At 43.1% G+C, this 26,538-nt stretch overlaps 2 protein-coding genes across 4 annotated transcripts in view; one reads left to right on the forward strand and one right to left on the reverse strand.

Annotated features, from left to right (window-relative positions):
• Positions 1 to 26,538, forward strand: part of SGCD (sarcoglycan delta) — a gene marked incomplete at its 5' end in the record, with an annotated part of 1,184,416 nt that overhangs the window by 81,735 nt on the left and 1,076,143 nt on the right. The window lies entirely within an intron of this gene.
• LOC309552706 (E3 SUMO-protein ligase ZBED1-like) lies at positions 2,063 to 3,980 on the reverse strand (the record flags this gene model as incomplete). Its single annotated transcript, XM_082253631.1, has 2 exons — positions 2,063 to 2,741; positions 2,884 to 3,980. 2 exons carry the CDS (start codon positions 3,978 to 3,980, stop codon positions 2,063 to 2,065), a joined length of 1,776 nt encoding a protein of 591 aa, XP_082109757.1.

Raw genomic sequence — 26,538 nt, forward strand, 5'->3', positions numbered from 1 at the left:
ATATGTATTGAGCACATCATCATTTCTAAATATATTTCTAAAGGCGCTATTGACATGAAACTTTCGAAACATGTCGGTAACAACTCATGCAATTCATACATACAAAGAAACCAAAACAAATAAGTTAAGAAATTAGGTAATATGTAATAAAATGAAATGACACAGAGAAAAAATATTGAACACGCTAACTGAAATATATTTAATGCTAGGTACAAAATCATTTGTTGGTAATGACAGCTTACAGACACCTCCTGTATGGAGAAACTAGTCGCATGCATTGCTCAGGCGTGATTTTGGCCCATTCTTCCACACAACAGTCTTTAAATCTTGAAATTTTGAAGGTTCCGTAGGCCTCTTCTATGAATTCTGATCTTTAGTTCTTGCCATAGATTTTCATTTGGATTCAAATCAGATGATTGGCTGGGCCATTTTAGCAGCTTTATTTTCTTTCTTTAAAACCAATTAGGAGTTTCATTGGTTTTGTGTTTTGGATCATCGTCTTGCTGAAATGTCCACCCTCGTTTCATCTTCATCATTCTGGTAGATGGCAACAGATTTCTATCAAGAATATCTTGGTACATTTTTCTATTCATCCTTCCTTCAATGATATGATGTTTGCCAGTACCGTATGCTGAAAAAAATCCCACAACATGATGTTTCCACCTCCAAACTTCACTGTTGATATTGGGGTGTTTTGGGGTGATGTGTTGTGCCATTTGACCTCCAAACATGATGTGTATTAGGGCATCCAAAGAGTTCAATTTTGGTCTCATCCGACCAGACTATATTCTCCCAGTATTTCACAGGCTTGTCTAAATGTTGTGTAGCAAACTTTAAACAAGCTTCATCATGCTTTTTCTTCGGCAATGGAGTCTTTTGTGGTGAGCGTGCATACAGGCCATGGCAGTTGAACGCATTACTTATAGTTTTCTTTGAAACAATTGTACCTGCTAATTCCAGGTCTTTGGGAAGCTCTCCACAAGAGGTCCTTGGCTCATGGAATCTCTTCTAATAATTCTTTTCACTCCTCTGTCAGAAATCTTGTGAGGAGTACCTTGTCGTGCCCAGTTTATGGTGAAATTATGTTTCTACCACATCAAGATTATGGCCCCAACAGTGCTCACTGGAACATTCAGAAGTTTATAAATACTACTGTAACCAATGCCATCAATATGTTTTGCAACAATAAGGTTGCAAAGGTTTTGAGAGAGCTCTTTACCTATCATGAGATGTTTCTTGTGTGACACCTTGGTAATGAGACACCTTTTTATAGGCCATCAGTTGAGACTGAACCAGCTGATATTCATTTGCACTGACAAGGGACATGATTGCTTTCTAATTACTGATAGATTTCAGCGGGTGTCTTGGCTTTCCATGTCCTTTTGCACCTCCCTTTCTTTATATGTTCAATACTATTTCCCTATATCATTCCATTTTATTGCACATAACTTAATTTCAGAACTTATTTGTTTTGTTTTCCTTGTATGTATGGATTGCATGGGTTTTTACTAGGGCTGTCAATCGATTAAAATATTTAATCGCGATTAATCGCATGATTGTCATGAGTTAACTCGCGATTAATCGCACATTTGTATCAGTTCTAAATGTACCTTAAATTAATACTTTTCAAGTTTTGAATACATTAATCAACATGGGAGTGGACAAATAGACGCTTTATGCAAATGCATGTTTATTATTAGTGAAACCATACTTAACATAGGATGAAGACTGGACATCTATCAAAGGGACCATAGTATCAAAAGTCATATGTTTATCAAAGAACTTGTTCATGTCTATTATACACATGAAAAAACAACAACATAGAAATAAACGGTTCCCATTACTTCTCTTTCTTTACTCAATTTACTTACACAAACCTTACATTTTTGCACGATAGGGCAGCTCACTTCTTGTAAACATGCTAACCTAAATGTACATTTATTATTACTGAAATCACCCTAAACAGAGCATAAAGAACATTGACATGTTTTACAAAGAACGTGTTCATGTCTATCAAACAGGTGGGAAAAAGAATATAAAAAACCCACAGGTTCCTCACAGATTATTTCTCTTTCTTTGCACTGAGCCAGTTGCTCAAACAGACGAGCCTGTTTACATTTTCAGATGACAGGGCAGCTCGCTTTTTCTGAACAACATGTCCTGAGAGTGAAAACAATCTTTCACAAGGTACGGATGTGGCAGGTGTTGATAAGTATATGCGTGCAAGGTAGGCCATCTCACTGTGTGCCCCTTCATGATTGGACCACCACTGCAGGGGACAGTCCTCTATGGCAATAGAGGGCTCTGCCTTGTAGCGCTCCACACATTTCTCAATACAGTCCTCTTCATCATCATCAGATGAAGATTCTGGCACAGACATGAGACATGTTATCTTCTTAGGTGGTTCAGTTGTCACTGTCAGTGTCACTGGTTTATCTGGCTGTGCAAGCCCCTCCCTCTTGAGCAAGGCACAGACTGAACTCCACACCTCAGCTCTGTCAGCCCTGCTCAGACATTTGAGGTCCTTAAACCTAGGGTCCAGTGCTGATGCAACCCTCAGCCATGTGGTGTTGGTTTTTTCCTTCCGTTTGTCCATGTCAGTTGTGAAAGTTTCCTTAAACTTAATCATGTAGGCTGGGTCATCTTCTGAGACCTCCATCACACGTGATAGATGACACAACGCGGGCAGCACAACTGAGCAAGAAACAAATTTCTCTCCTCCTAAAAGTTCACTCACATACCTGGAATAATAGAGAAAAGCACTTTAGTTAGACATAATGAATCTCTCACTCACTTTCAATCTCTCACTCTTAACACACGCACGCGCACACACACACACACACACACACAAATATAATAATAATAAGAGTATCAATAAATTACCTGCAGTGTTCCAGCACAGTCTCCAACCTCTTCAGTTTATCAAATTCAGCTGCAGTTGGCATGTTGATGTTGCCTGCATGTAGGCCCAGTGCATCTCTCAATGGTTCTTGATTTCTCTCAACACGCTTTATCATTTCTAGGGTGCTGTTCCACCTAGTAGACACCTCCTGTACGAGTGACTCTTTCTTTTGAAGATGTTTGACTTGCTGCTGTTCAAGCTCGGCTGCGTTAGCAGGGCTATGCTTGAAATGACCCACTAACTTCCTGCATTTTGCCAAGGCGCCATCAAACGGGCTGTTTTGGAGAGAAACTGTGATGGCTCGGTGGAGGCTGTGTGCAATGCAAGGCATATGCTCGAACGGGAGCTGCCTGGCCGCTGCAATCATGTTGCGTGCACTATCAGTGGTCACTATTTTAATTTTGAGTTCAATGTTCCACTGTCTGGCTACTTGAAGAAAGTGCTCAGCGCAAACGTCAGCATAGTGTCTATCTTCTGTCTTCATAACGGTCAAAGCGTGAGACTGAAGTTTCCAGTGCGCGTCAAAATAATGTGCTGTGACGCCTAGGTAGCTATGGTTACTGAGGGAAGTCCAATAATCTCCGGTGAGCGCAACCGTGTTTGTCTGTCTCAATGCCTCCTGAACTTTAGCTTTCTCCTCTTCATATAAGTTGTGAATCTTGGTTGTAATGGTGGCTCTTGAAGGTAGTTCGTATGTAGAATCGTTAGATGCGATGCGAATAATTTCAAGTAGACCCTCGTCCTCGACCACATTAACTGGTCTACATGCTGTAGCCACCCATTTAGCTATAGTTGAGGTGAGTCTATTAGTTGTGGACTTATCCATCGATCTCCGCTGCAAACTTTGATCCATTGTGGTCTGCCTTTGACGAGGGGGAGGGGGGCTCTCCGTGTCAGTTGTATGCTTCGCCATCAAGTGATATTTTAAACTCGACGTGCTGCGGTGATAACTTAATTCACATCGACAATAACTGCAGATAACTTTTGTCTTGTCGACAGAACCATCAGACCTCGTTTTGTATATAAATTTTCCGTTCAGAAGACCCCTTTCTTTTTCCATTTCTGTTTGCTGCTGCATCTTTATCTCTCCAACTACGGGCTAGGCCACGGGTCAATATATATGAACTTCATGAAGTGTTTCTTTCTGTATAGACCACAGAAGAAAGAGGGTCAATTTAGTCAGCAGTAATGTTTGAGGCTATTAGTGTGTAACATAGACAGTTTATTGATAAATTAAATATATTGGGGTTTAGTAACACCCGTGCAAGATAAGGTTGTTAGTGAATACAATCAGTGCATTAATAGGAAACAAGACAGACATAACATAAAGTGACAGATAACCGGCCGGCATATACTTCAAGTGATATACATATATTAATCACAACATGCTTTAATAGCCGTAAATGTTCTTGAAGGGGCTCCTTTTGGGCAATCGGTCGTCGATTTTAATTGGTGACTGTGTATGGGCAGTTGTTCTTATTGAGTTGCTCCGAGGAAATCGTTTAGGGGTGGTTTTATCTAAGTATTGAAAGCAGGGCTGTAAGAACTACCGCTCAAGATTTCCTTGGTTGGGACAGCAGAATATGGCTGTATTGCCGTTATTATATAAACGTCGGTTCAGTACCGCATATAAGTGGAAACAGTGCTCCGATGGCTAAAAGCCATTTCTTCACCCCTGTGTGGTGAATGCTTTATTATGTACCTTTCTGCCGATCTGTAGGTCAGTGCGTCTGCTTCCGCTGTCCGCTCTCGTGCTGTCATCAGTCTCCGCTCTTCCTCGTGGTTCCTGGCGTCCGATGCTTGCTTGGAGCGATGAGGGGGTGTGCCGCCAGGCTAACTTGCGTAGCTTCGTCTGGACGTCGTAGGCCACGGGTCAAACAGCAAACAGGTGATGCGCGCTGCATTAATCGCGCGTTAAAAAAATTATCGCCGTTAAAATGAATCTGAGTTAATGCGTTATTAACGCGCTAATTTTGACAGCACTAGTTTTTACCCACATGTGGTGAAAATTGTCATGTCAATAACACCTTTAGATAAATATGTACCTAGAAAAATGGTGACATGTTAAATACTTATTTTACCTGCTGTAAATTATTAGCTGGATTTCAGCTTCAATTTGTTACTGTTTTTAAATTTGCTAGTACTTCTAACCCTCCCCTCCTTTGGACTGACATTTCTGCTCCGCCCATTGTGCTCCTTCATCCAGAGTGGTGTCTGTTTAATACAGGAGGTGTGTTACTGGCCAGATCCCCAGGTGAAAACAGCGAGGGAAGGGGGGTAACATAATACAGCTACTGCATCTAATGATTAGTGAACTGCGATACATTATATTTTTGGTTTTGGGTTTATTATAACTTTAATGAAACAAGAATTGAAACTCACAAAAGCAACATAAACTTTATATTCACTTATGAAACATCTATGATTTTTTAATTTCCATCCACTTTATACAATTGCTGTCTGGAAGTGCTGCCCCCTAGTGTTCTTAAGTATCTAAAACATATTTAGCATAACAACAAATGGAGCTTAATGACATCAGTAATCCAAATTACACAAGTTACAGTTTAGCAAATGCATTTATCTTTATTGTGTTTTACAGCAGTTCTAGAATTCAGCGTGAATGTAAAACACATTGCAGATGTGAACCTAACAGCCTGGCGGTCTTGAAGTTTATGACACATGCTGGTTTTGTTATGCATTTATGGCTGGCAGAGGGAAGGCAGTTCCATGCGTTGCATGCTGAGTGCCCCTACCTAGTGATCACAGTTAAACAGCAAAGTAGTTTCTGTGCCGAGAGTTCTCAGATGCATTAATATTCCTCAAAATAGACAAGTGAAAGACAACTTCCCAGTAGGACGTGTGACTAGAATGCAGACCAGGAATCCAAAGAACTTACTATTTGTCATATGTTTATTCTATCTTTCATTCCTTCCTTCATTTATTCTATCTTTCTTCCTTCCTTCCTTCCCCCTGCTTTTCTTCTTTCTTTCTTTCTTTCTTTCTTTCTTTCTTTCTTTCTTTCTTTCTTTCTTTCTTTCTTTCTTTCTTTCTTTCTTTCTTTCTTTCTTTCTTTCTTTCTTTCCTAATGTCCTTGAATGTTTCTCACATCATATAATACTGGAACTGTAAAAGTGCAGTTGTTTCACGCATTTGCTGCAAAACTTTGCAAAGAAGACTGGAACTTCTCTTTAACCACTTCGTATCCGGGTCAATTCTGCCACTTCGCTCCTACATGTAAAAAATTACTTTTTTTTGACAGAAAATTACTTAGAACCCCCAAACATTTTATATATATATCTGTGGGTGTTGTCACAGACGATAGATACATTTCTGCCTTGTTTAGACAATTCACCAATTACTATCAGGTGTCGGCTGCGAAGGTAGCCAGAAAGGTTTAAGGACGTTGGAAAACTTCAGCTATTCTTAATGAGGCAATTAAGGCCTCTATAAGTTATCCAGAGGATGACTACTGATTGCTGCATCCTGAGGCTTTGTGCGTTAAGGAGAGCAGTGAGCCGGGAGACTTCTGAAGGTGAGGTGGTGTTGACTTTTTCTGTGTGAAAAGAAAACAAAGACTATTGGTTTTCTGCTGTATTACCAGCAGTGTCTGCCCAGCAGTAGGTTGGGACAGACTCCATAGGTAGGTTCCTGTGTTGTGAAGGTAGATGCCCCAAGTGGCCAGGGTTTATTTTATGTTTGTTTGATTTATGCTGTTTGGATGCTTGCACTTGTTTCCACCAAATTGGAAGAATAAACCATAGACCGTTGTTTTCAACCACTCCTCGGCTGTCTCTCTGTGTAGCGAACCCACCCAAGGGGTCACCCACACCCGCTACCGAGCCAACCCCTTACAATATATATATATATATATATATATATATATATATATTTTAGCAGAGGCCCTATAGAATACAATGATTGGTGTTGCAATTTTTTGTCACACAGTATTTGTGCAGTGGTTTATCAAATGCAATTTTTTAGGAAAAAATACACTTTAATAAGTTTAACAAAAAAAACAAAACACGATATTTACCCTATTATTTTTGTATAATGTGAAAGATGATGTTATGCCAAGTAAATAGATTCCTAACGTGTCATGCTTTAAAATTGTGTCTGCCTGTGGAATGGCGGCAAACTATGGTACTTAAAATTCTACATAGGTATTGCTTTAAACGCCTTTACAAGTTACCAGTTTAGAGCTACTCAGGAGGTCTGGTGCTAGAAATATTGCTGGCTCTGACGTTCACGACAATTCCTCACATGTGTGGTGTGATCACCGTTTACAAATGCATGCTGGAGTAACGTATGCATTCGCATTTGCGCATAAGCATGGGGGGACAGGGGTGCTTTCAAATTTTTTTTATTATTATTTATTTTATACAAAACTTTTTTTTTCTTTTTTGATGAACAACATCTCTTGTGACAGCATGGGCCTTGAAAGGTCCTGTTTATGGAGAGATCTGGGGTTCATTAGACCCCAAATTTCTCCTCTGGCCTCCAATGCAGCTAATCAGACACAGATTGGTCTGATTGGCTGCTTTCCTGACCTCTAACGGGCAGGTAAACAAAGAGGTGGAACTGGAAGTGAAAACATACTCGTCGCTCCTAGTTTCTGGGATCACAGAGAGAATAACCATGTCAGTTTCTCTATCTCTGTTCTGTGCAGCCATCGCCGCCGGCAGCATCGCTCCAGGGCTCCGCAATTGGACAGCGGCGGCAAGAGGGGGTCGGACCCCCTTCCACCACCCGAAGAAGTGATAGAGTAGCTATTTAGCCACTTGAATCACTTCTGCTAAAAACAGGCATCATTCCGGGAATAACTATTTCAACCCAAGGACATCCATGAACGTCCTACGGGCGGGAAGTAGCTCAATTACAACAGCAACAGTTTCACTAAAATTCAATACCGCTCCTAGGTCTGAAAACCAGCCACCAAAAGAGGAAGAGAGAAGTAGCAGCTTTCAGTCTGCTGCCCTGTGTGACAGTGCGAGACCTTGCCACTGTTAAAATGTAGGAGAAAATAACACAGGATTTGCATTAAGGCTTAATTATGGGTTGGAGATTACCATTTATGAGCAGAGAAAGCTGTGTTTATGGCTTTCTCTGGATTCAGTAAACCTGGATTGGGCCAAGAGCCTAAAGTTTCCACAGTGTCTTGGGTGGAAGGAACCTTCAATCCTGTGTCCAGATTTTACTGGAGGCCGGCAGTCTGTGTGAGTACACAGGTATGCAGAGTCATTATATACCCAAGCCTGAGGATAGCTCAGAGTTCCCATATTGGCCCAACCAAGGGTCAGAGGTGCCCCAGCCAGTATCCAGGAGACAGAAGGACCTTTCCCAGGAGTCAGGTCGGCTCCTTTTGGGGTGTGGGAAGAACTCCTACCCAGAGGCCAGGAGTGGGCCACGCAGCAGGGCGCTGCGACTAAAGGCTGAAGTGAGCCGACGGAAACGGGAGAGCTTGACAATACAGTTAGAGGGACTAGTAAGCAGAGCAGCGGTGCTGCTGACCAGGGAGCCAGGTAGCTTGGCATTTTCAGTTAACAGCTGATGTGGAAGAATTCCTAGGCAACTGATGTTTAGGCTCAGTTCACATATATGTGAATTGGATGGGTTTTGAACCGCATGACATGTGAATCAAACAGGCTTTCTATGGAGCCGGTTAACATATATGTGGTGCAGCAGCAGTGTGAATTCGCTGCAAATTTAAAAAGAGTACTGTATGGTTTCTGAGCACTGCAGTGCAGTTCAGATGTAAAATCCATGCTCATTACCCTTTATAAGAACTTATCTGAATCGCACATCTGATTTGTTTTGAACACAAATTTGATCAGAAAAAAAAACAGCATGGGGGTCCCCCGCAATCCATACCAGGCCCCTAAGTCTGATATCGATTTTGAGGCAGAACCCCCAATCCCAAAATTTTAAAAAAATGGCTTGAAGTTTCCCCCAAAATCTATGTCAGACCCTTATCCAAGCATGCAGCCTGGCAAGCCAGGAAAAAAGGGGGGGGGTGAGGTCCTTGGGGCGGGGGAGTATGTTTAGGAACTGTTAGATGGTGGAGAAAAAAAACTTGGGAACCTTCAGCGGAGCTTTTTTTATTTTTCAGGGCAGCTGTGGCGGTGGGCATCATAGTTCACGATGGATCTACACTGGGGGACATTATTTTTGTTTTTTTAATAAAGGTTTTTGTCAAAAACTTTTTGTGTCTGTGCAGAGCCCCCCTCTTCCCAAAAGCACCTCCCAATGTTGAGGGCATGTGGCCTGGTATGGTTTGGGTTGAGGGCGCACACTTGCCCCCCTCTCTTTTCTTGGCCTGCCAGGCTGCATGCACAGATAAAGGTCTGGTATGGATTTGGGGGGGCCCCACGTCATTTTTTTTAAATTTTGGCATGGGGGGTTTCCCCTCAAAATGAATACCAGACCTCAGGATTTGGTATGGATTTGGAGGGGCCCACACCATTTAAAAAAAAAATATTTAGCGTGGGGTTCCCCTCAAAATCTGTACCAGACCCGAAAGGGCATGGTATGGATTGGGGGGGGGGGGTGGTCTCTCAAGCCTTTTTTTTCACAATTTTTTATTGCCGGCAATACATTCAGCTGTCATCAGGGAATCCCGCTGACAGCTGATAAATCATCCCTTGTTAAAGATGCGGCTGCCGTGAACCTAGCCTTATGTGAACTTTCCATTTTGCTCAATAAAAGTTGGTTGCAATGCATAACAAAATACAAATGGAACTGGCGCAACTCAATGGGAAAGCACCTACTACGTGAGAATAATCACCTCAACACCACATCTGGAACAAGGGAAGGTAGGTATAATCTTTACAGCATATACCATATATTTTCTCCAGCATTTATTTTAAATTCACTTTTCTTACATTCCCTGGTTCTTTCTATCAATCTCCCGTTGTTTTCTACTTGTTCTGTTTGATTTTCTCTATTCCGTCCTGTCATATAAAACTGTGAACAAATAAAACCCTTTACTATTCCTTTACTTCTTAGTAAACTGAACACCAAATTGCTTATTTCTAAAACATCATAAATTAAAAAGACCAATTAAAGCTTTGACTACTTCCCCAACTGAATCTTTTTTTATTGTAAAAAATCAAGTTAAAGCCTGACAATTGAGGAAATAATGACTGGAAATGGCAATGAGCTGGCTTTGTAAGTTTGTTGCTCTTTTCAGTGTTACATTCTTTGTTTAGCATTTTTGACTTTCACCTTGATTGTCCTCCCCATACAATGCCCTGTTTGTGTATTATTGAAAACACTTAACATTTAAAGCCTGGCTGCATCCAAATGTTAGAGAATCAGAATCTATTGTACCATCTCTCTACAAAGGGCTAAATATAAATACATAATCCAAGTAATGTCTTATTGATTTCAGACATCATTTAGCCCCATTGTGAATATCTTTGTTTTTATGTATTTCACTTCTGCATGTCACTTCTTATGTCATCTGTGTCTGGACAAGGACACGTAGCAAAGAGAATAGATGTTTGAAAAATGTGATTTGAAGAAATGTTCTTTTGCTTGATCTGCATGTCAGCTCCCAGTTGCACTATCACAGAATTCTGATTTTTTTTTTTATTCAATAAAAAATTATACTTTTTTGAAGAAAACTAAAGATGGGAAAAACACAAACATTTTACTGATAAACATTTGCCATTCATAGTATCATGGCACCTCCACGAATAAGCCCATTTTGAGTGAAACACGTTAGAAGGATTAAAGAGGTTGTAAACTTTTTTTTTTTTTTTTTACACCCTGCAAAAGAAAGACATAATGAGCTAGTATGCATCGCATATTAGCTCATTATGCAATACTTACCTCAGAACGAGCCCCCGCCGTGCCGCTCACTCACCTCTATGACGGGCGACATGTCTAGTCGCCCGTCTTCCGGGATCGCGGCATCCGGCCATCTGATTGGCCGGAGCCGCGGTGACGTCACTCCCGCGCACGCGCGCTAGAGCCGACAGTCACGGCACGGGGCTCTGAAGGAACGGCACGATCGGCCGTTCCTTCAGAGCGCATGCGCCAGTGACGTCACTGGCGACATGTAAGGTAAATATCTCCTAAACGGTACATGTTTAGGAGATATTTACAGTACCTATAGGTAAGCCTTATCATAGGCTTACCTATAGGTACAAGTTGTAGAGGAGGGTTTACTTCCTCTTTAAGTCTCGTCCAGTAGCGTGATGTATATATAGCTCAGCCTTTTTCAACCATAGTTCCATTGGACACTAGGGTTCCTTGAGCAAAGTCTGTCTCTCAGATAGGTAACCACTAATGCCAATGGTCTTTTTGACTATCTGTAAAGGGGGCATTTTCCCACTGACCACCGATGTAAGAAGCATTCCTTCCTCTGACCACAAATATAAGGAGCATTCTTTCCTCAAACAACTTATGTAAATAGACCATTCTCTAATTAACCACCAATTGATGAGGGTCCTTTTCCCACTGACCACCAATTTAAGGTGGGGCTTTCTTCATTGACCACCAATGTAAGGCAACATTTCAAGCACAACAAATGTAAGGGGCACTACAATGACCACTGATATAGGGAGGGTGCTTTTCCACTGACCATCAATGATCAGTTCTCACCGTTTGCATTTCTTTTCTGGGTATTATTATTATTAATAATAATAATAATAATTGTTCCAGAATTTTGCCTTGAGTGTCAAACATGCTAACTATGCCACACTCTTTATTTTATTTATTTTTATATTTTAACTCACTCTTCATTCTAACATACGATATCCTGTAGATGTAGTAAATATTAGAAGGGAGTTCCTCTGAAAGTGATTTCAGAGATTCCTCTGTGTTCAAAAAAAAAAAAAAAAAAAGTTGAGAAAGTCTGATCTAGATCAATACATTAATTTTGGTCTTCGGACATTTTGGAGTCCAGCCACATTTTTTATCTTGTGGTCAATTGTATAGAGCAGGGGTCTCTAAACTTTCCAAACAAAGGGCAAGTTAACAGTCCTTCAGACTTAAGGGGGGCCAGACTGTGGCTATTGGTAGTAGAAGAGGTCCCCAGTTCAGTGGAGTGGAAGGAATTGTGCCCCATCATTGGTGTCATTGGGAGGAATTGTGCCCCACTGTTGGTGTCATTGGGAGGAATTGTGCCCTATCTTTGGTGTTAATGAGAGGATTTCTTCCCCATCGTTTGTGTCATTGGGAGGAATTCAGGCCCAGGTAAAAGCAAGCAAAGGGCCGCATCTGCCCCCCGGGCCATAGTTTAGAGAGCACTGGTATAGAGAGCAGCAACAAGCTCTTCATCAGGTGATGGGCCGGAATGACTTTAGGGGCAGTGTGATTCTCTTTCCTTTCCTGCCATTTAAAGTAAAGTATGGCTAAAACATCTCATGAAGTTTAGAAATGCTGTTCACACAGATGTGAGTTTTTTAAGAGATGCTATCAATTTGTATCTGATATTTATCAGTTTGTGATTCAAAGGAGCAGTTGACCAAAAACAGATATTTCAATTTTTGGTAGCTCCAGGAGAGTAAAGCCCCTTTCATACGGGGTGGAATCCGTCCAAGAGGATCCACCTGTTCGGCGGGGGATCTCTCCGTTGCTCCCCGCTGAGCAGGCGGATGACAGGCCCATGTCTGCTCTGCTATGCAGAGTGGACACAGACACAGCCCGCTGTTTTCTATGGGGCGGTTGGATGGAAGCAGACTGCATGTCATTTTCCATCCGATTGTCATCCGATTTGTCACCGGATCAGATGCCGGCAGGTGACAGTGGACACATGTCTGCTGACATCCGCCGCCCCATAGAGAACCATGGGTGGTCCGGTAGGGTCCGCCTGACAGGTCAGCTGGTGTGAGCTGGTGTGAAAGGGGCCCAAAGAGACTCTGCTGTATTAAAAAAATACACGGGAATAATAAACACCGTATGCAAAAGAAGGACTTTATAACCACATATTACTGCTGTTCAAGAGCTACGGCCACATGAAAAATCTTTAAAATCTACACTCCTGGGAGTGTTGGATGCCTTTGTCCCTCATGGACCACTGTGGTTCCATCTGGCAGCCCTTTGTCACTTTAATGTTCTGCAGTGATGTAGGACCAGAAAATGCAGTACATGCCGGGGGAACCAGACATCAGACACATCCTAAAGTGGACAAAGATCACAGGAACTGGTTGAAGGACAGGTGATTATAAAAATGTCTTCATTTGAAGGTGGTGTGGCTTTTCTTTTTTAAAGAAAGGCAAAAAGTATCTTTAAACCCCTGACTGTATTTTCTGTCTCTTGTTTGCTTTTTGGTGAGGTATTTGTGTTTGAGTTACTAGGTCTGTACACATTCTGTGGCCACTGTGAAGGGTTTCTATCTCTCTGTTGGATTCTTTGTGTTTTGTATTGTAGAGAATTCAGATGCTTACATGTACAGGTAAGAGGAAATTATGGTTTGGAGATCTCAGTATTGGAATTTCCAAGACATATAATAAACCAGGCACCAACTCTACCTACTGGCACTTACTAAAAACTAAAGTTTCTCTGTCAGTGGTCTATCCCTTTAAGGTTGATGTTGGAACTGGTTGTTAGAAATGAAAACCAATAGGTATTGTAGAAATTTCTCAGCATGACTGAGTTGCCTGCTTGATGCTTGTAGAGAGAAATCATATTGTATTGTGGAGCTTCTATGAGTTTTAGTTACTTTCTGGTCAACACTGAGCTGTTATACTCAACACAGGAGGAAGTTTAGAGATGCACGTCACCCGTGTATTTTCCTGCTGTGCATGTACTAGGAACTTTAAATGATGCTGTGAAAGGAGTACAGACAGGAAATTCTTAGCAACTATTTCCTTCTATCCAGGTTTTAATATATTGGAGGAAGATTCTTAAGGCCTGTTTTTCAGTGTCAAGAGCTGCACTTTTTTTCTTTGCAATGTGGCTGTTTCACCCCAAAGAATGACACCCTCCTTTTCTAATACTACAATCATTTTGTCCTGTAATACAAGACTGATCAATCCCTGCTGCTTGTAGGGGCGTTTTTCTCTTTTGTTCATTGACGGACACAGCTCCTGATTTTCTTAACCATTGGGTTATACTGCCCCCCCCCTCCAAGAGTAGGACACTAGGCAGAAAAAAGTCTGGCTACGCCTATGGGCAGTCCCAGGGGATATACTCCCTCTCTCTGCTATAGGTACTCAGTTTTTTTCTGCCTAGTCAGGAGTAAGGACCTAGTTCCTTGCTGGGATCTCTGGTCCTGGCAGTTTTTTCTTTTTAGATTTTTCTCCTGTTTTTTTCCTGTGAGATCTACAATCAACTGCAAGACTGGGCGATGGACTGGATAATCCACCTCAGTCTGGCCAGCAAGCACGCACAGACCTCAGCTCCGCACTAGGTCGGCCGCGACATAGCCCCACCGGACGGTGGCTGGCCTGAGAGTTAAAAGCCTTGCGACGTCGCAAACGACCAGGTCTCGGCCCGAGTCACAGCGTTCCTCCTTACCGACAGCCCCACCATTTAGATGCCCGCCTGGTTCCTGGTATAGTGAGTAGCTGTCCCCCCCCTCTGTGCCACTGTGCTGGGGGGTTGTACCTGGTGGGGGCTCCTGCCAGGGCCCCCTGTCCTGCCTGGGCCTGTCCTTGAGACCTAGGGATCCCTGGGAACCTTGTGGTGCCGCCATTTTGTTATAGCCTGTGTGCTCAATGCATGGCGGCCATGTTTATGTAGTCCGGTGGCCATTTTGCCATAGTTTGCCATTGAAAATAGCAATAAAAGCAATAATTTCGGGCCCACCTCATCTGTCTCATCAGATCCTTAATCTGATTTGGCCACTGCAGCCGGAATCCTCAGATAGTGAGGATGATTCCTCCACATCTGCAACCGCGCACAAAAAGGCGATGGTGGAAGCACTGATTGTATCTGTGCATGAGACCTTAGAAATGGAGGACGCAATTGTAGGTGCGATGGAGGTGCAGGTTCCCTTTGGCACTCACAAGCCATCCTGAGCAGCAAAGGTTTTTGCTTTCCCGCCAATTTTGACAGAATTGTTGCTAAAGAGTGGGGACGACCAAAGCGTCCCCTTGGGGTACCTAAGGGATTTGCTAGGCGATACTCCTATGAGGAGTCCCTTCTTAAGAAGTGGACTGTTCCACCGGTGGTGGACCCTCTGGTTTCCAGATTGCACAAGGCAACCATGATTCTGGTTGAAGGATCTAAATGACAGGAAGGCAGAGGCTGTGGCCCCCAATATGTACACTCTGGCTGGTTCGGCACTGAGGCCGGTATTCCCAATTGCCCTGGTGTCGCAATCTCTGACTAAGTGGGCTAAGCTTTTATGGCGTGACCTAAAGGGAGTTCAGCTCCCCCCTGCCTTTGCTGAGCTGGTGGACCAGCTGGTCCAGGGGCTTCAGTTTATCTGTGATGCCTCTTTGGATGCGGCTACCCTAGTGGCTCAGCTCTCTGTTTCGGCAGTGGTCCTTCAGCATGTCTTTTGGCTCAAATGTGCTTGTCTGCGGACCAGACTTCTAAAAAGGCCTTGACTAATGTTCCCTTTCAAGGAGATCGCCTGTTTGGAGCTACTCAGGATGACATCATCAAAAGTCTCACAGGCGGAAAGAGTACCTTTCTTCCACAGGCTACTAAGGGCAAGGACCCTCGTTGTAGACATGGGCTGAATAAACCACTTCAACCCTGCTCACATTGCTGCTACTGCGGCAATGTGGCACGATCCCGTCCAGCGACGTAGACCTAAGTCGCTGGACTCCGCCCCTTGTGGGCGGCGCTCGCGATCGCCGCTACTCTGCCCCGATCGTCGGGGAATCGAGTGAGGAGATCCGCCCGCCTGTGGAAACAGAGCGGGCGGATCTCCTAAGTGACAGGGACTGACAGATCGGAGTGTTCAGCATAGCTGAACATCCGATCTGTCCTTCTGTCACTCAGTCACCTCCCCTCCCACACGTCAGTAAGCACCAGGCATACATTAACCCCTCCCTCTCCAATAAAATTAACCCCTTCCCTGCCAGTGTCATTTTTACAGTAACAGTGCTGATTATATAGCACTGATTACTGCAGTAATGTCACTGGTACCCCCAAAAGTGTCAAAAATGTCAGTCAAGGGTCCGATCTGTCCGCCGCAATGTCGCAGTCCCGCAAAAAAAATCGCAGATCGCCGCCATTACGCGTTAAAAAAAAAACCACCAAAAATGACAGAAATCTTTCCCGTAGTTATTAAACGCAATAATTTTTGCGCAAACCAATCAAAATACGCTTATCGTGATTTTTTTTACCAAACATAGGTAGCAGAAAACAAATTGGCCAAAAATTTAAAAAAAATTAGATTTTTACATTTTTTTGGGGGGGGGGGGGATTTCATATAAAAAAATGTTAAAAATATTGTTATTTTTTCAAAATAAACGCTCTTTTTTTGTTTATAGTGCAAAAAGTAAAAAGCGCACAGGTGATCAAATACCACCAAAAGAAAGCTCTGTTTGTGGGAAAAAAAGGACGTAAATTTTGTTTGGGTACGGCGTCGCACGACCGAGCAATTGTCAGTTAAAGTCGCACAGCGCCGAATCGCAAAAAGTGGCCTGGACGTAAGACAGCAAAATCCTCCGGTGGTAAAGTGGTTAAAATTAACATGAGTTCAGTTTTGTATTGTAATAATCAGCTAAGTCTGAGTCTATATATCAATAGAAGAAAGATAAAAGCTCCAGGAGGGATAGTCAATAAGTTAATTTACCAATAGTATTTCTATGTGTATACTATCAATATTATTATCAATGAATGCAGTGGTTCATTGAGTAGGCCTAGGATGAGTCATTTTCTGTAATTTGTGGGGAATAGTAAATCCAGTACATCCATATTTTGTGAAATTTGTCATATTTGTCTTAGCTTGTGAATAACCATTTTTCTGAGTCCATAATTTTATCCACCTCTGCTTCCTAATCTAGTAGAGTAGTACATCTTTCCTGTTTGCACAGGCAGGGAATAAGGCATTTGGCAACATTTACAGGTGGGGTAGTAAAAAATATATATATATTCAAACTAATATATTCCTCGCACCTAGGAGTGCCTAGTTGAACGGGTGGTGACACTAATAAATATGGAATAGTGGTAAAATGTAATGAGTATAAAAGCAGCTGCTATAAAGTGCAAAGTGAATGTATGAAAAACCCCAAACTAAATGGGATAATATAGCGCTTGCTGGTAAGAACAGGGGCAGGTAGGGATAAAATTACAATTAAAAAGGGTTAATATCATAAATATCTCAAATCTAGACCCTTAAAAAATACACAGTGAGAAAATGCATAAATATATAGCAATATAAATAATGTGCCAAGTGAAGTCCAAAATAGTTCATAAAAAATGCACAGTGAAAAAATGCATAAATATATAGCAATATAAATAATGTGCCAAGTGAAGTCCGAAATAGTTCATAAGTGACTCAGTGATAAATAATCCAAAAGAGTGCCAAAAAAAGTGCAAGTGCTTGGTGCTGGATCCTCCAATGGTCCAGGAAATCCAATCATAAAGGTGACTTCAAAAAGGATAGGTGTAAACTCACCAGATATAGGGGAGGAAGTAGAGAGAAGACATTGGTGGAAGTGGCAGCAGAGGAGGACCTTGAGGACCCTATTCGTCCAGCGTGGGGGATTCCGGTCTAGAGGGATTAGAGCCCAGCAGTCACCATTTCTCTGACCTGGAGGGTCATAAAAGCATTACTGGTCTCTTTGTCGTAAGGCAGTAGAGACCCACCATATCTGGTGAGTTTACACCTATCCTTTTTGAAGTCACCTTTATGATTGGATTTCCTGGACCATTGGAGGATCCACCACCAAGCACTTGCACTTTTTTTGGCACTCTTTTGGATTATTTATCACTTATGAACTATTTCGGACTTCACTTGGCACATTATTTATATTGCTATATATTTATGCATTTTTTCACTGTGCATTTTTTATGAACTATTTTGGACTTCACTTGGCACATTATTTATATTGCTATATATTTATGCATTTTCTCACTGTGTATTTTTTAAGGGTCTAGATTTTAGATATTTATGATATTAACCCTTTTTAATTGTAATTTTATTCCTACCTGCCCCTGTTCTTACCAGCAAGCGCTATATTATCCCATTTAGTTTGGGGTTTTTTCATACAGGTGGGGTAGTACTCTATTTTTATAAGATTTTATTAAAGATTGTTTATCGTGGAATAGAAATTTGCACATATCATTGGTAATGGAAAAATGGGGATATTTTTTCTAACCAGGTTGTGATTGTTTTCTAAAATTCCTTGACAATACCACCATATGCGCAGAAATTAACCTGTTTGTGTACATGCCCGCCAGCATGTTGGAGGAGAGCCAGAGTACATGATGGCTAGCTTTGTTTGGGTTTTATACCAACTATGTACAATTTATAGCAAGATTCTTGTGTTTTGGTGCTTATAGAAGAGATGTGAGTCAAGGTGAGAATTTTAAATTTTCAGTAGCGTGGAAGTTTAACATTTTTATTCTTTACCCCATTCCTCCAAGAACGGTTCTTGAGATGAGTTTGAATTTAATATTAACTTATAATAATACAATAAAGTACAATAATGAGAGAAGATGAGAAGTACTCAAGTTGCCTATATACATTTTTTTCAAATATAGTAAGAGCATCTTCCTTTGTGGGGTCTGTTCACTTCTCTCTTACTTTGTGAGAGCTATCAATTTCAATTTGAGCTGGAGCATGCTCTCCAAGGATACTGCAAAGTTGGAACAAGATCTGTGGATGCTTTACCTTCCATAAAACGTCATCTAGATGAGTTCCTCTATTTGTAAATATGTATTTAATTAATTGCTTCAATGTCTTGAGGTGTTTGATAGTTTGCAACATCTCTTCAAAAGATGTCTCTACTACCTCAAGTCTAGTGCCCAAGTGTGTGGTCTTCTCTTTAAGGCTGTCTATCTCATGTTCAATTGTGTTTTCAAACTTGGCTATTATTTGAATAATGCCTGCTTTGGTAAGGAGCACAGGGATATGTTCTCTAAGGTCCCAATCCTGTGCTAGGTCCTCTGGTTTGGAAGCTGCAAACATGTTGCCAATTGAAGCATGTGAATTGGGGGAGCTATTGTCCCGTACCTGTGGGTTCGATGAAGGAGATGCCATTCTGGTTGTGGCTTGTGTGTGGCGGGTGGGTTTAGCAGGGCGGGAAGGCTAGTAGGGTCGCTGTTTTCCGGGCATGGCCAGGTGTCAATTTAACTGTCTAGGCAGCAGCTTCCAGTAGTAGAATTTGGGAAAGAGTGTGAGCTCTGTGAAAGCTCGTTCAGACCATATCTGCTCCACCCCCGTTCCTCCAACCCTTCCTGTTTCTCAGCCTTTTTACTGTGCAGGACCCCTAAATTGATGCTCTGGTCTCAGGAAACCCCTGCTATATCTACAGCTTATGGTACATTAGTCACACTACATAGGTGGTTATTGGAAAATAAGCCTTCTTACACTGGTAGCCAGTGGAATAATTGCCCTACTACACTAAAAAAAGAAGTGCCCCCATACATAGGAGGGACAGTGGTAAGAATGCTCCATAGATTGCTGGTCAGTGGGAAGAACAGACAACTGACATGGTCATTGGAGTTAACAGTTATTTCCCTCTATTGAGTGGAGTTGTTCCAGAACTATGTGGGCACCACGAGATGGGAGATCATTCTACTATTGCTTGTTGCTCAAGAAACCCCTGACAACCATTGGAGAACCCTAGCTAAGAAAGGCAGCTCTGAACTATTGCCTTTGTTATTTGCTAACACTAGTGTAAGGGAGGAGCAGTGATGAAAAAAGTAGATGGTTTCTGTGATGTTGTCTTGACTTTTTGGAAAGAGTTGGCTTTTTACTAACATCCGATCATCCTATTATACATTACCTTCATTTTATGCAGTTATGAGCTAGATCAGTACCTGTTTTTTATTAGAGCATGAGTGGTGTGGATCGAAGGGGCAGTCTCCCAGATGGGGTTGCAGGCAGCTGAAGAAAAAACAGCAAAGGTTTTACCCCTAACCCACTCTTTCCTCCCAAAAATGTGTGTGGAATTTGGCTTTAAAAATCTAAAAGTCAAGCATTATTTTTCAATAAAGAATGTTACTTATAGTTACAGTACATAGTTGTTACGGTTGAATAGAGACATCAGTCCACCCAGTTCAACCTGTGGTGTGTGTGTTTTATGTCAATATTAAATCCCATATCCCTGTATGTTGTGATTTTTAAGATGCCTATCTAATAGTTTTTTTAAACTAACGACACTCCCTGCTGATACCACTGCTTGTGGAAAGGAGTTCCAAATCCTCACCGCTCTGACAGCAAAGAACCTTCTACGCAGTTTAAGGTTAAACCGCTTCTCCTCAAGTTTCATTATATGGCCACATGGTCTTTTCAAGCTCCCTCCCACTGAAAATTATTTTTCCCCATGCTAGGGTCACCAGTAAGGAATTTGTATATTGCTATCATATCTTCTTTCAAGCGTCTCTTTTCCAGAGAGAATAATTTTAATGCATGTAGTCCTTCCTCATAACTGAGGTCCTCCAGTCCCTTTATTAGCTTTGTTGCCCTTCTATGGACTCTCTCCAGTTCCAGCTCATCCCTCCTGAGGGCTGGTGACCAGAAATGGATGGAATACTTAAGATGTGACCGAACTGGAGTCTTGTAAAGTGTCAGAATTATAGTTCTATCTCTGGGGTAAATCCCCTTTTTAATGCATGCTAATATTCTGTTGGCTTTGCTTGCAGCAGCTTGGCATTGCATGCCATTGGTGAGCCTGTCATCTAGGACCCCCCAGATATTTTTCCATCCTGGATTCCCCCAGAGGTCTTCTCCCTAGCGAGTAATTTGCATTCGTATTTTAGCACCCAAATGCATTACTTTACATTTTTCAACATTAAACCTCATTTGCCATGTAGTTGCCCAACCCAATATTTTATTTCAGTCTTCCTGTAAAGTTTCCACATCTTTTTATGAAGTTATCACCCTGCTTAGCTTTGCATGATCAGCCAATGCTGAGATTAAGCTATTTATACTAACCTCTATATCCTGTATAAAAAAATTATACAGAATTGGTCCCAGGACAGATCATTGTGGGACCCCACTTACCACCTCAGCCCATTCTGAGTGCTCGCTGTTTATCACCACCCTTTGAACATGGCCCTGTAACCAGTTTTCTATCCAGGTAAAGTACACATACATTTACAAATACATTTATAATCCAGATACTACGGATGGACACTGAAGAGGCAAGTACCCTCTGAGTTCTCAGGGACACTTCAGTATAGACTTTGCTGACTTATTTCCTTTTTATGCAGTCACCTCACTCAGTTTCAATATTCAATAGTGTAAAATTCAAGGATCAGAGTAAGCCTTCTAAGAAGCCTGTGGGACACTCAACCTACTTGCATCCACCTAAAAGTGAAGGATTAGCTTTGGGTAGCCGAACTGCTTAATTTGTAATTTTAGGCCACTTCTGATGAAAGAAGGGTTAAAAGGCCTGAAGTTTATTCCAAAACCCACTGCCATTAGGAGTTGGGCAGCGTAATAATTGTGGCTGGTGCATGGGGTCATTGTGATAAATACCACTGTCACATTAGAGAAATAGCCTCTTTGTATTCTGTCTCACTGCAGAATCACCCAGCTAATGTTCCCTTCTTGGATATTCTAAAGTCTGCGTAGTAGTAGGAAGGAGAAAAAAAAAGCCTGTTGTGAAAGCCAGCAGATCTATTAGTCGTATTTACAGTGCTAAAAACAGATTTTGCTTTTCATTATTGCGATTATGACAGCAAACAAAAGATGGTTGTTCCTAATTAGATCTGTGTACGATGCCAGGGAAGAAGCCTGTTGTGTAAGATTGTGCTGCACAGCTATGTGTGCAGAAGGGGGATGTTAATCATTAGAAAAAAAACACGCTCCTTTCCCTCTAAATATTTATGAAAATGTCTCTTAAATATGCATTAAAAAGGTTCTTCAGTTTATTTTTTATTACTTTGCTAAAAAGGGAAACGATCATGTTCTTTCAACATATACAGTATGTTAAAGTAATCAGTTTACTACCAGTGTAACTACTAGCCTTACTATTCTGTGTTGTTTAAAAACCTTGTAACCATGTAAGGTTTTTGATTAGATATGAACATTTGAGCAGCCACATCTCACTACATATGCAGGCTGTTTCCTGATTTGTAGCAGTTCCTTTTCACCTCGCTTTTAGGAGTGACAAAGCAGCTCAGCTCCCCCTGCTCTTCCCACTCTGCAGTGACTCAGCAGCTCCCCCTGCTCTTTCCTCTCCGTAGTGAACAGCAGCTTAGCTCCCCCTGCTCTTCCCTCTCCTCAGTGACTCAGCAGCTTAGCTCCCTCTGCTCTTCCCTCTCCTCAGTGACTCAGCAGCTCAGCTCCCCCTGATCTTCCCTCTTCAAAGTGACTCAGCAGCTCAGCTCCCCCTACTCTTCCCTCTCCACAGTGAACTGCAGCTCAGCTCCCCCTGCTCTTCCCTTTCTGCAGTGGCTCAGCAGCTTAGCTCCCCCTGCTCCTCCCTCTCCACAGTGAACAGCAGCTCAGCTCCCCCTGCTGGCCTTCATGGCCTATCCCTATCCTTTAAGTTACTTTCCCACCCTCCGGATAGTGTAGATCCCCCCCTACATTGCGAAGTGGAAATCTGACCTGGGCATCAGCCTTTCGAAAAAACAAAATGCTTGAGGTCATTGTAGCCGTATTAGTGTACTTGTGAGAGAGACAATTGAGTACTGTCCGTGATACTTTTTTTATTTGCACTAACATACAATTTTTCAGGACAAGCTTTCGGGTTATGTCCCCTTCATCAAGATCCAAGCAGTACTGATTCACAAAATGTTTAGCAGAATGGTAAAAAAACACACAATCTCTAAGCCAAAAAAAAAAAGAGAAAACCAAACAAACATAAACAAATTTAACTGGCAATGGTAATAAAACTAGCATAGTTAGTGAGATAAGACAGAGGGAGAGCTGAAGATGGGGGAAGGTGGGGGGGATAGTCACAGAGGGGGTCGTAAAACTGTAGGATAATGAGTAAGGAAACCCATATCTAAATTTAAGCTGTTATTTTTTGTGTGAAAAAGAAGTATCATTGTTAATTCAAAAGTTTTCCTTTCCTGGATAGTTCTGAAATCTAAACGAAAACATTGAGGTCTTCTATAGTGTGGTCCAGTTGTGAAAAATGATGTCCCACAGGTGTGCAGAAACTATCTTCCTTATGTTCCTTGATGGTATGTCTTTGCAAATTCATCCCGCTTGTAACTTTTGTCCTGTTTCGCCTACATAAGATCCTTTGCTACATCTTTTGCATTGGATGAGGTACACAACATTACTGGAGATGCAGTTGTATGATCCTGTTATATTAAAGGTCCCATTTGTGTGTGTGACACTTTTAGACAGATTGATCTGGTTGCACAGTTTGCAGCGTTTTTTATGGCAGGGTTTGCTCCCATTATTTGTGACTTCATAATCAGAATGAAGTTTCCTGCTGATTAGTTTATGCCTGAGGTTGGGTGGTTGTCTGAAAGCCAGTATTGGAGGTTGTTGGAATATTCCTTTCAGAGTTTCATCCTCTGTTATGATGGGTTGAAAATCTTTGATTATCTTTCTTATCCTTTCTAGTGCTGGATTGTATGTGGTGACTTAGGCCCCATGCACACGGGGCGTTAGAAAAAACGTACGTCAAAGTTAGTTCTGACGCCGGAAAAAGCAGCTGTAAAAACGTGCTTTCAGTAGCTTTTTCCATTGGCGTTATTGCACGTTTTGCCACGTTGCTTTTAGCAGAGTTTTTTTTTTCTTACATTCAAAATCAATGGTTCCCTATGGGATCCTATTGATTTGAATGGAGGTCGCACCGCAACACCGCAAGTCGGATCCGACTTGCGGGGTGACTTGCGCTGTGGGAATCTTGAGGGGGAACGCCACGCCAAAATGGGAAAAAAATGGCGTGGGGTCCCCCCCAGGGTTCCAAACCAGGCCCTTCGGGTCTGTTATGGAATTTGAGGGTAGCCCCATGCCGAAAAAACGGCGTGGGGTCCCCCCCAAAATCCATACCAAACCCTTATCCGAGCATGCAGCCCGGCAGGCCAGGAAAGGGGAGGGGACGAGCAAGCGGCCCCACCCCCCCTGGACCACACCAGGCCACATGCCCTCAACATGGGGGGGGTGTTGGTGCTTTGGGGCAGGGGGAGCTCTGCACCCCCCACCTCAAAGCACCTTGCCCCCATGTTGATGAGGACAAGGGCCTCATCCCCACAACCCTGGCCGGTGGTTGTGGGGGTCTGCGGGCAGGGGGCTCATCGGAATCTGGAAGCCCCCTTTAACAAGGGGGCACCCCAGATCCCGGACCCCCTCCCTATGTGAATGGGTATGGGGTACACTGTACCCCTTCCCATTCACCCCATAAAAGGCAGTGTATGGAAATAACGACAAGAGACGTTTTGGAAAGTTTATTAAAAATCTTCATCCGACTCTTCTTGTCTTCTCCTCTCCGGGGTCTTCTCCGGGGTCTTCTGCTCTTTTGCTGTCCGCCCTTCTTGTCTTCTCCTCTCCGGGGTCTTCTCTGGGGTCTTCTGCTCTTTTGCTGTCCACCCTTCTTGTCTTCTCCTCTCCGGGGTCTTCTGCTCTTTTGCTGTCCCCCTCTTCTTGTGTTCTTCTCTCCGGGGTCTTCTGCTGTCCCCTCTTCTGCTGTCCTCTCTTCTTTTCTTCTCCTCTCCGGTCTTCTGCTCTTTTGCTGTCGGCTGTCGGCTGTCTTCTTCCTCCGGTCCTCCTCCGACGACGTCTCCGCTGATTATGCCTATCTCCGGTCTCTTCAGCTTATTATATAGCCATTAGGGGCGTGGCCCCGATGACGTCATCTAGAGACCCCGCCCCCTCATGTCACAGATGACGTCATATGTGACATGAGGGGGCGGGGCCTCCAGATGACGTCATCTGGGCCACGCCCCTAATGGCTATATAATAAGCTGAATAGACCGGAGATAGGCATAATCAGCGGAGACGTCGTCGGAGGAGGACCGGAGGAAGAAGACAGCCGACAGCCGACAGCAAAAGAGCAGAAGACCGGAGAGGAGAAGAAAAGAAGAGAGGACAGCAGAAGACCCCGGAGAGAAGAACACAAGAAGAGGGGGACAGCAAAAGAGCAGAAGACCCCGGAGAGGAGAAGACAAGAAGGGCGGACAGCAAAAGAGCAGAAGACCCCGGAGAAGACCCCGGAGAGGAGAAGACAAGAAGAGTCGGATGAAGATTTTTAATAAACTTTCCAAAACGTCTCTTGTCGTTATTTCCATACACTGCCTTTTATGGGGTGAATGGGTAGGGGTACAGTGTACCCCATACCCATTCATATAGGGAGGGGGTCCGGGATCTGGGGTGCCCCCTTGTTAAAGGGGGCTTCCAGATTCCGATGAGCCCCCTGCCCGCAGACCCCCACAACCACCGGCCAGGGTTGTGGGGATGAGGCCCTTGTCCTCATCAACATGGGGGCAAGGTGCTTTGAGGTGGGGGTGCAGAGCTCCCCCTGCCCCAAAGCACCAACACCCCCCCCATGTTGAGGGCATGTGGCCTGGTGTGGTCCAGGGGGGGTGGGGCCGCTCGCTCGTCCCCTCCCCTTTCCTGGCCTGCCGGGCTGCATGCTCGGATAAGGGTTTGGTATGGATTTTGGGGGGGACCCCACGCCGTTTTTTCGGCATGGGGCTACCCTCAAATTCCATAACAGACCCGAAGGGCCTGGTTTGGAACCCTGGGGGGGACCCCACGCCATTTTTTTCCCATTTTGGCGTGGCGTTCCCCCTCAAGATTCCCACAGCGCAAGTCACCCCGCAAGTCGGATCCGACTTGCGGTGTTGCGGTGCGACCTCCATTCAAATCAATAGGATCCCATAGGGAACCATTGATTTTGAATGGAAGAAAAAAAAACGTATAACGTGGCTTAACGCACGTTAAGCAACGTTATAGCAAAGTTATTTAGCTTTTAGCAGCGTCAGGCGTTTTTAACGCTGTAACGCTGGTCCTCAGAACGCGCAGGTGGTGGGTTCTTGTTGCAGCCTAAAAACGCCTAAGCCACTTACAGCTCAAAAACGTCTGAGTGTGCATGAGGCCATAGAATAACATGGAGGGGCGTTTTTAGGCTGCAAAAAGAAAACGCCTGACGCTGCTTACAGCGGCGTTAAAAACGTCCCGTGTGCATGGGGCCTAAAGGTACACAGTTATTTGTTTTTTTCTCTTTGTATTGGAGAAGATTTTCTCTTTGGGGTTTCAAATCTGTGTTTATGCTGGTGTTGATGGTTTGGTTTTTGTAACCTTTCTTAAGGAAGGAGTTTGCTAGTGTTCTGAGATGTTTAGCTCTGTCTTCTGGGTCTGAACATATTCGGTGGTATCTGATGGCCTGGCTGTGTATGATGGCCCGTTTAGTGTGCTGGGGGTGAAAACTGGAACTTTGGAGATAGCTGCATCGGTCAGTCGGTTTCCTGTATATCGAAGTATGAAGCTTGTCATCTCTGATGTATACTGTGGTGTCTAGGAAGTGGACATGCCTGTTAGAATAATCCATTTTAAGTTTGATAGATGGGGGAAAGGTGTTGATCAATGAAAAAAATTGTTTGAGATTTTCCTCACCTTCTGTTTATATGATGAAGATATCATCAATATAGCG

Source organism: Pelophylax lessonae (genome assembly GCF_965119305.1).
Source record: "Pelophylax lessonae genome assembly, chromosome: 4".
Lineage (NCBI taxonomy): Eukaryota > Metazoa > Chordata > Amphibia > Anura > Ranidae > Pelophylax > Pelophylax lessonae.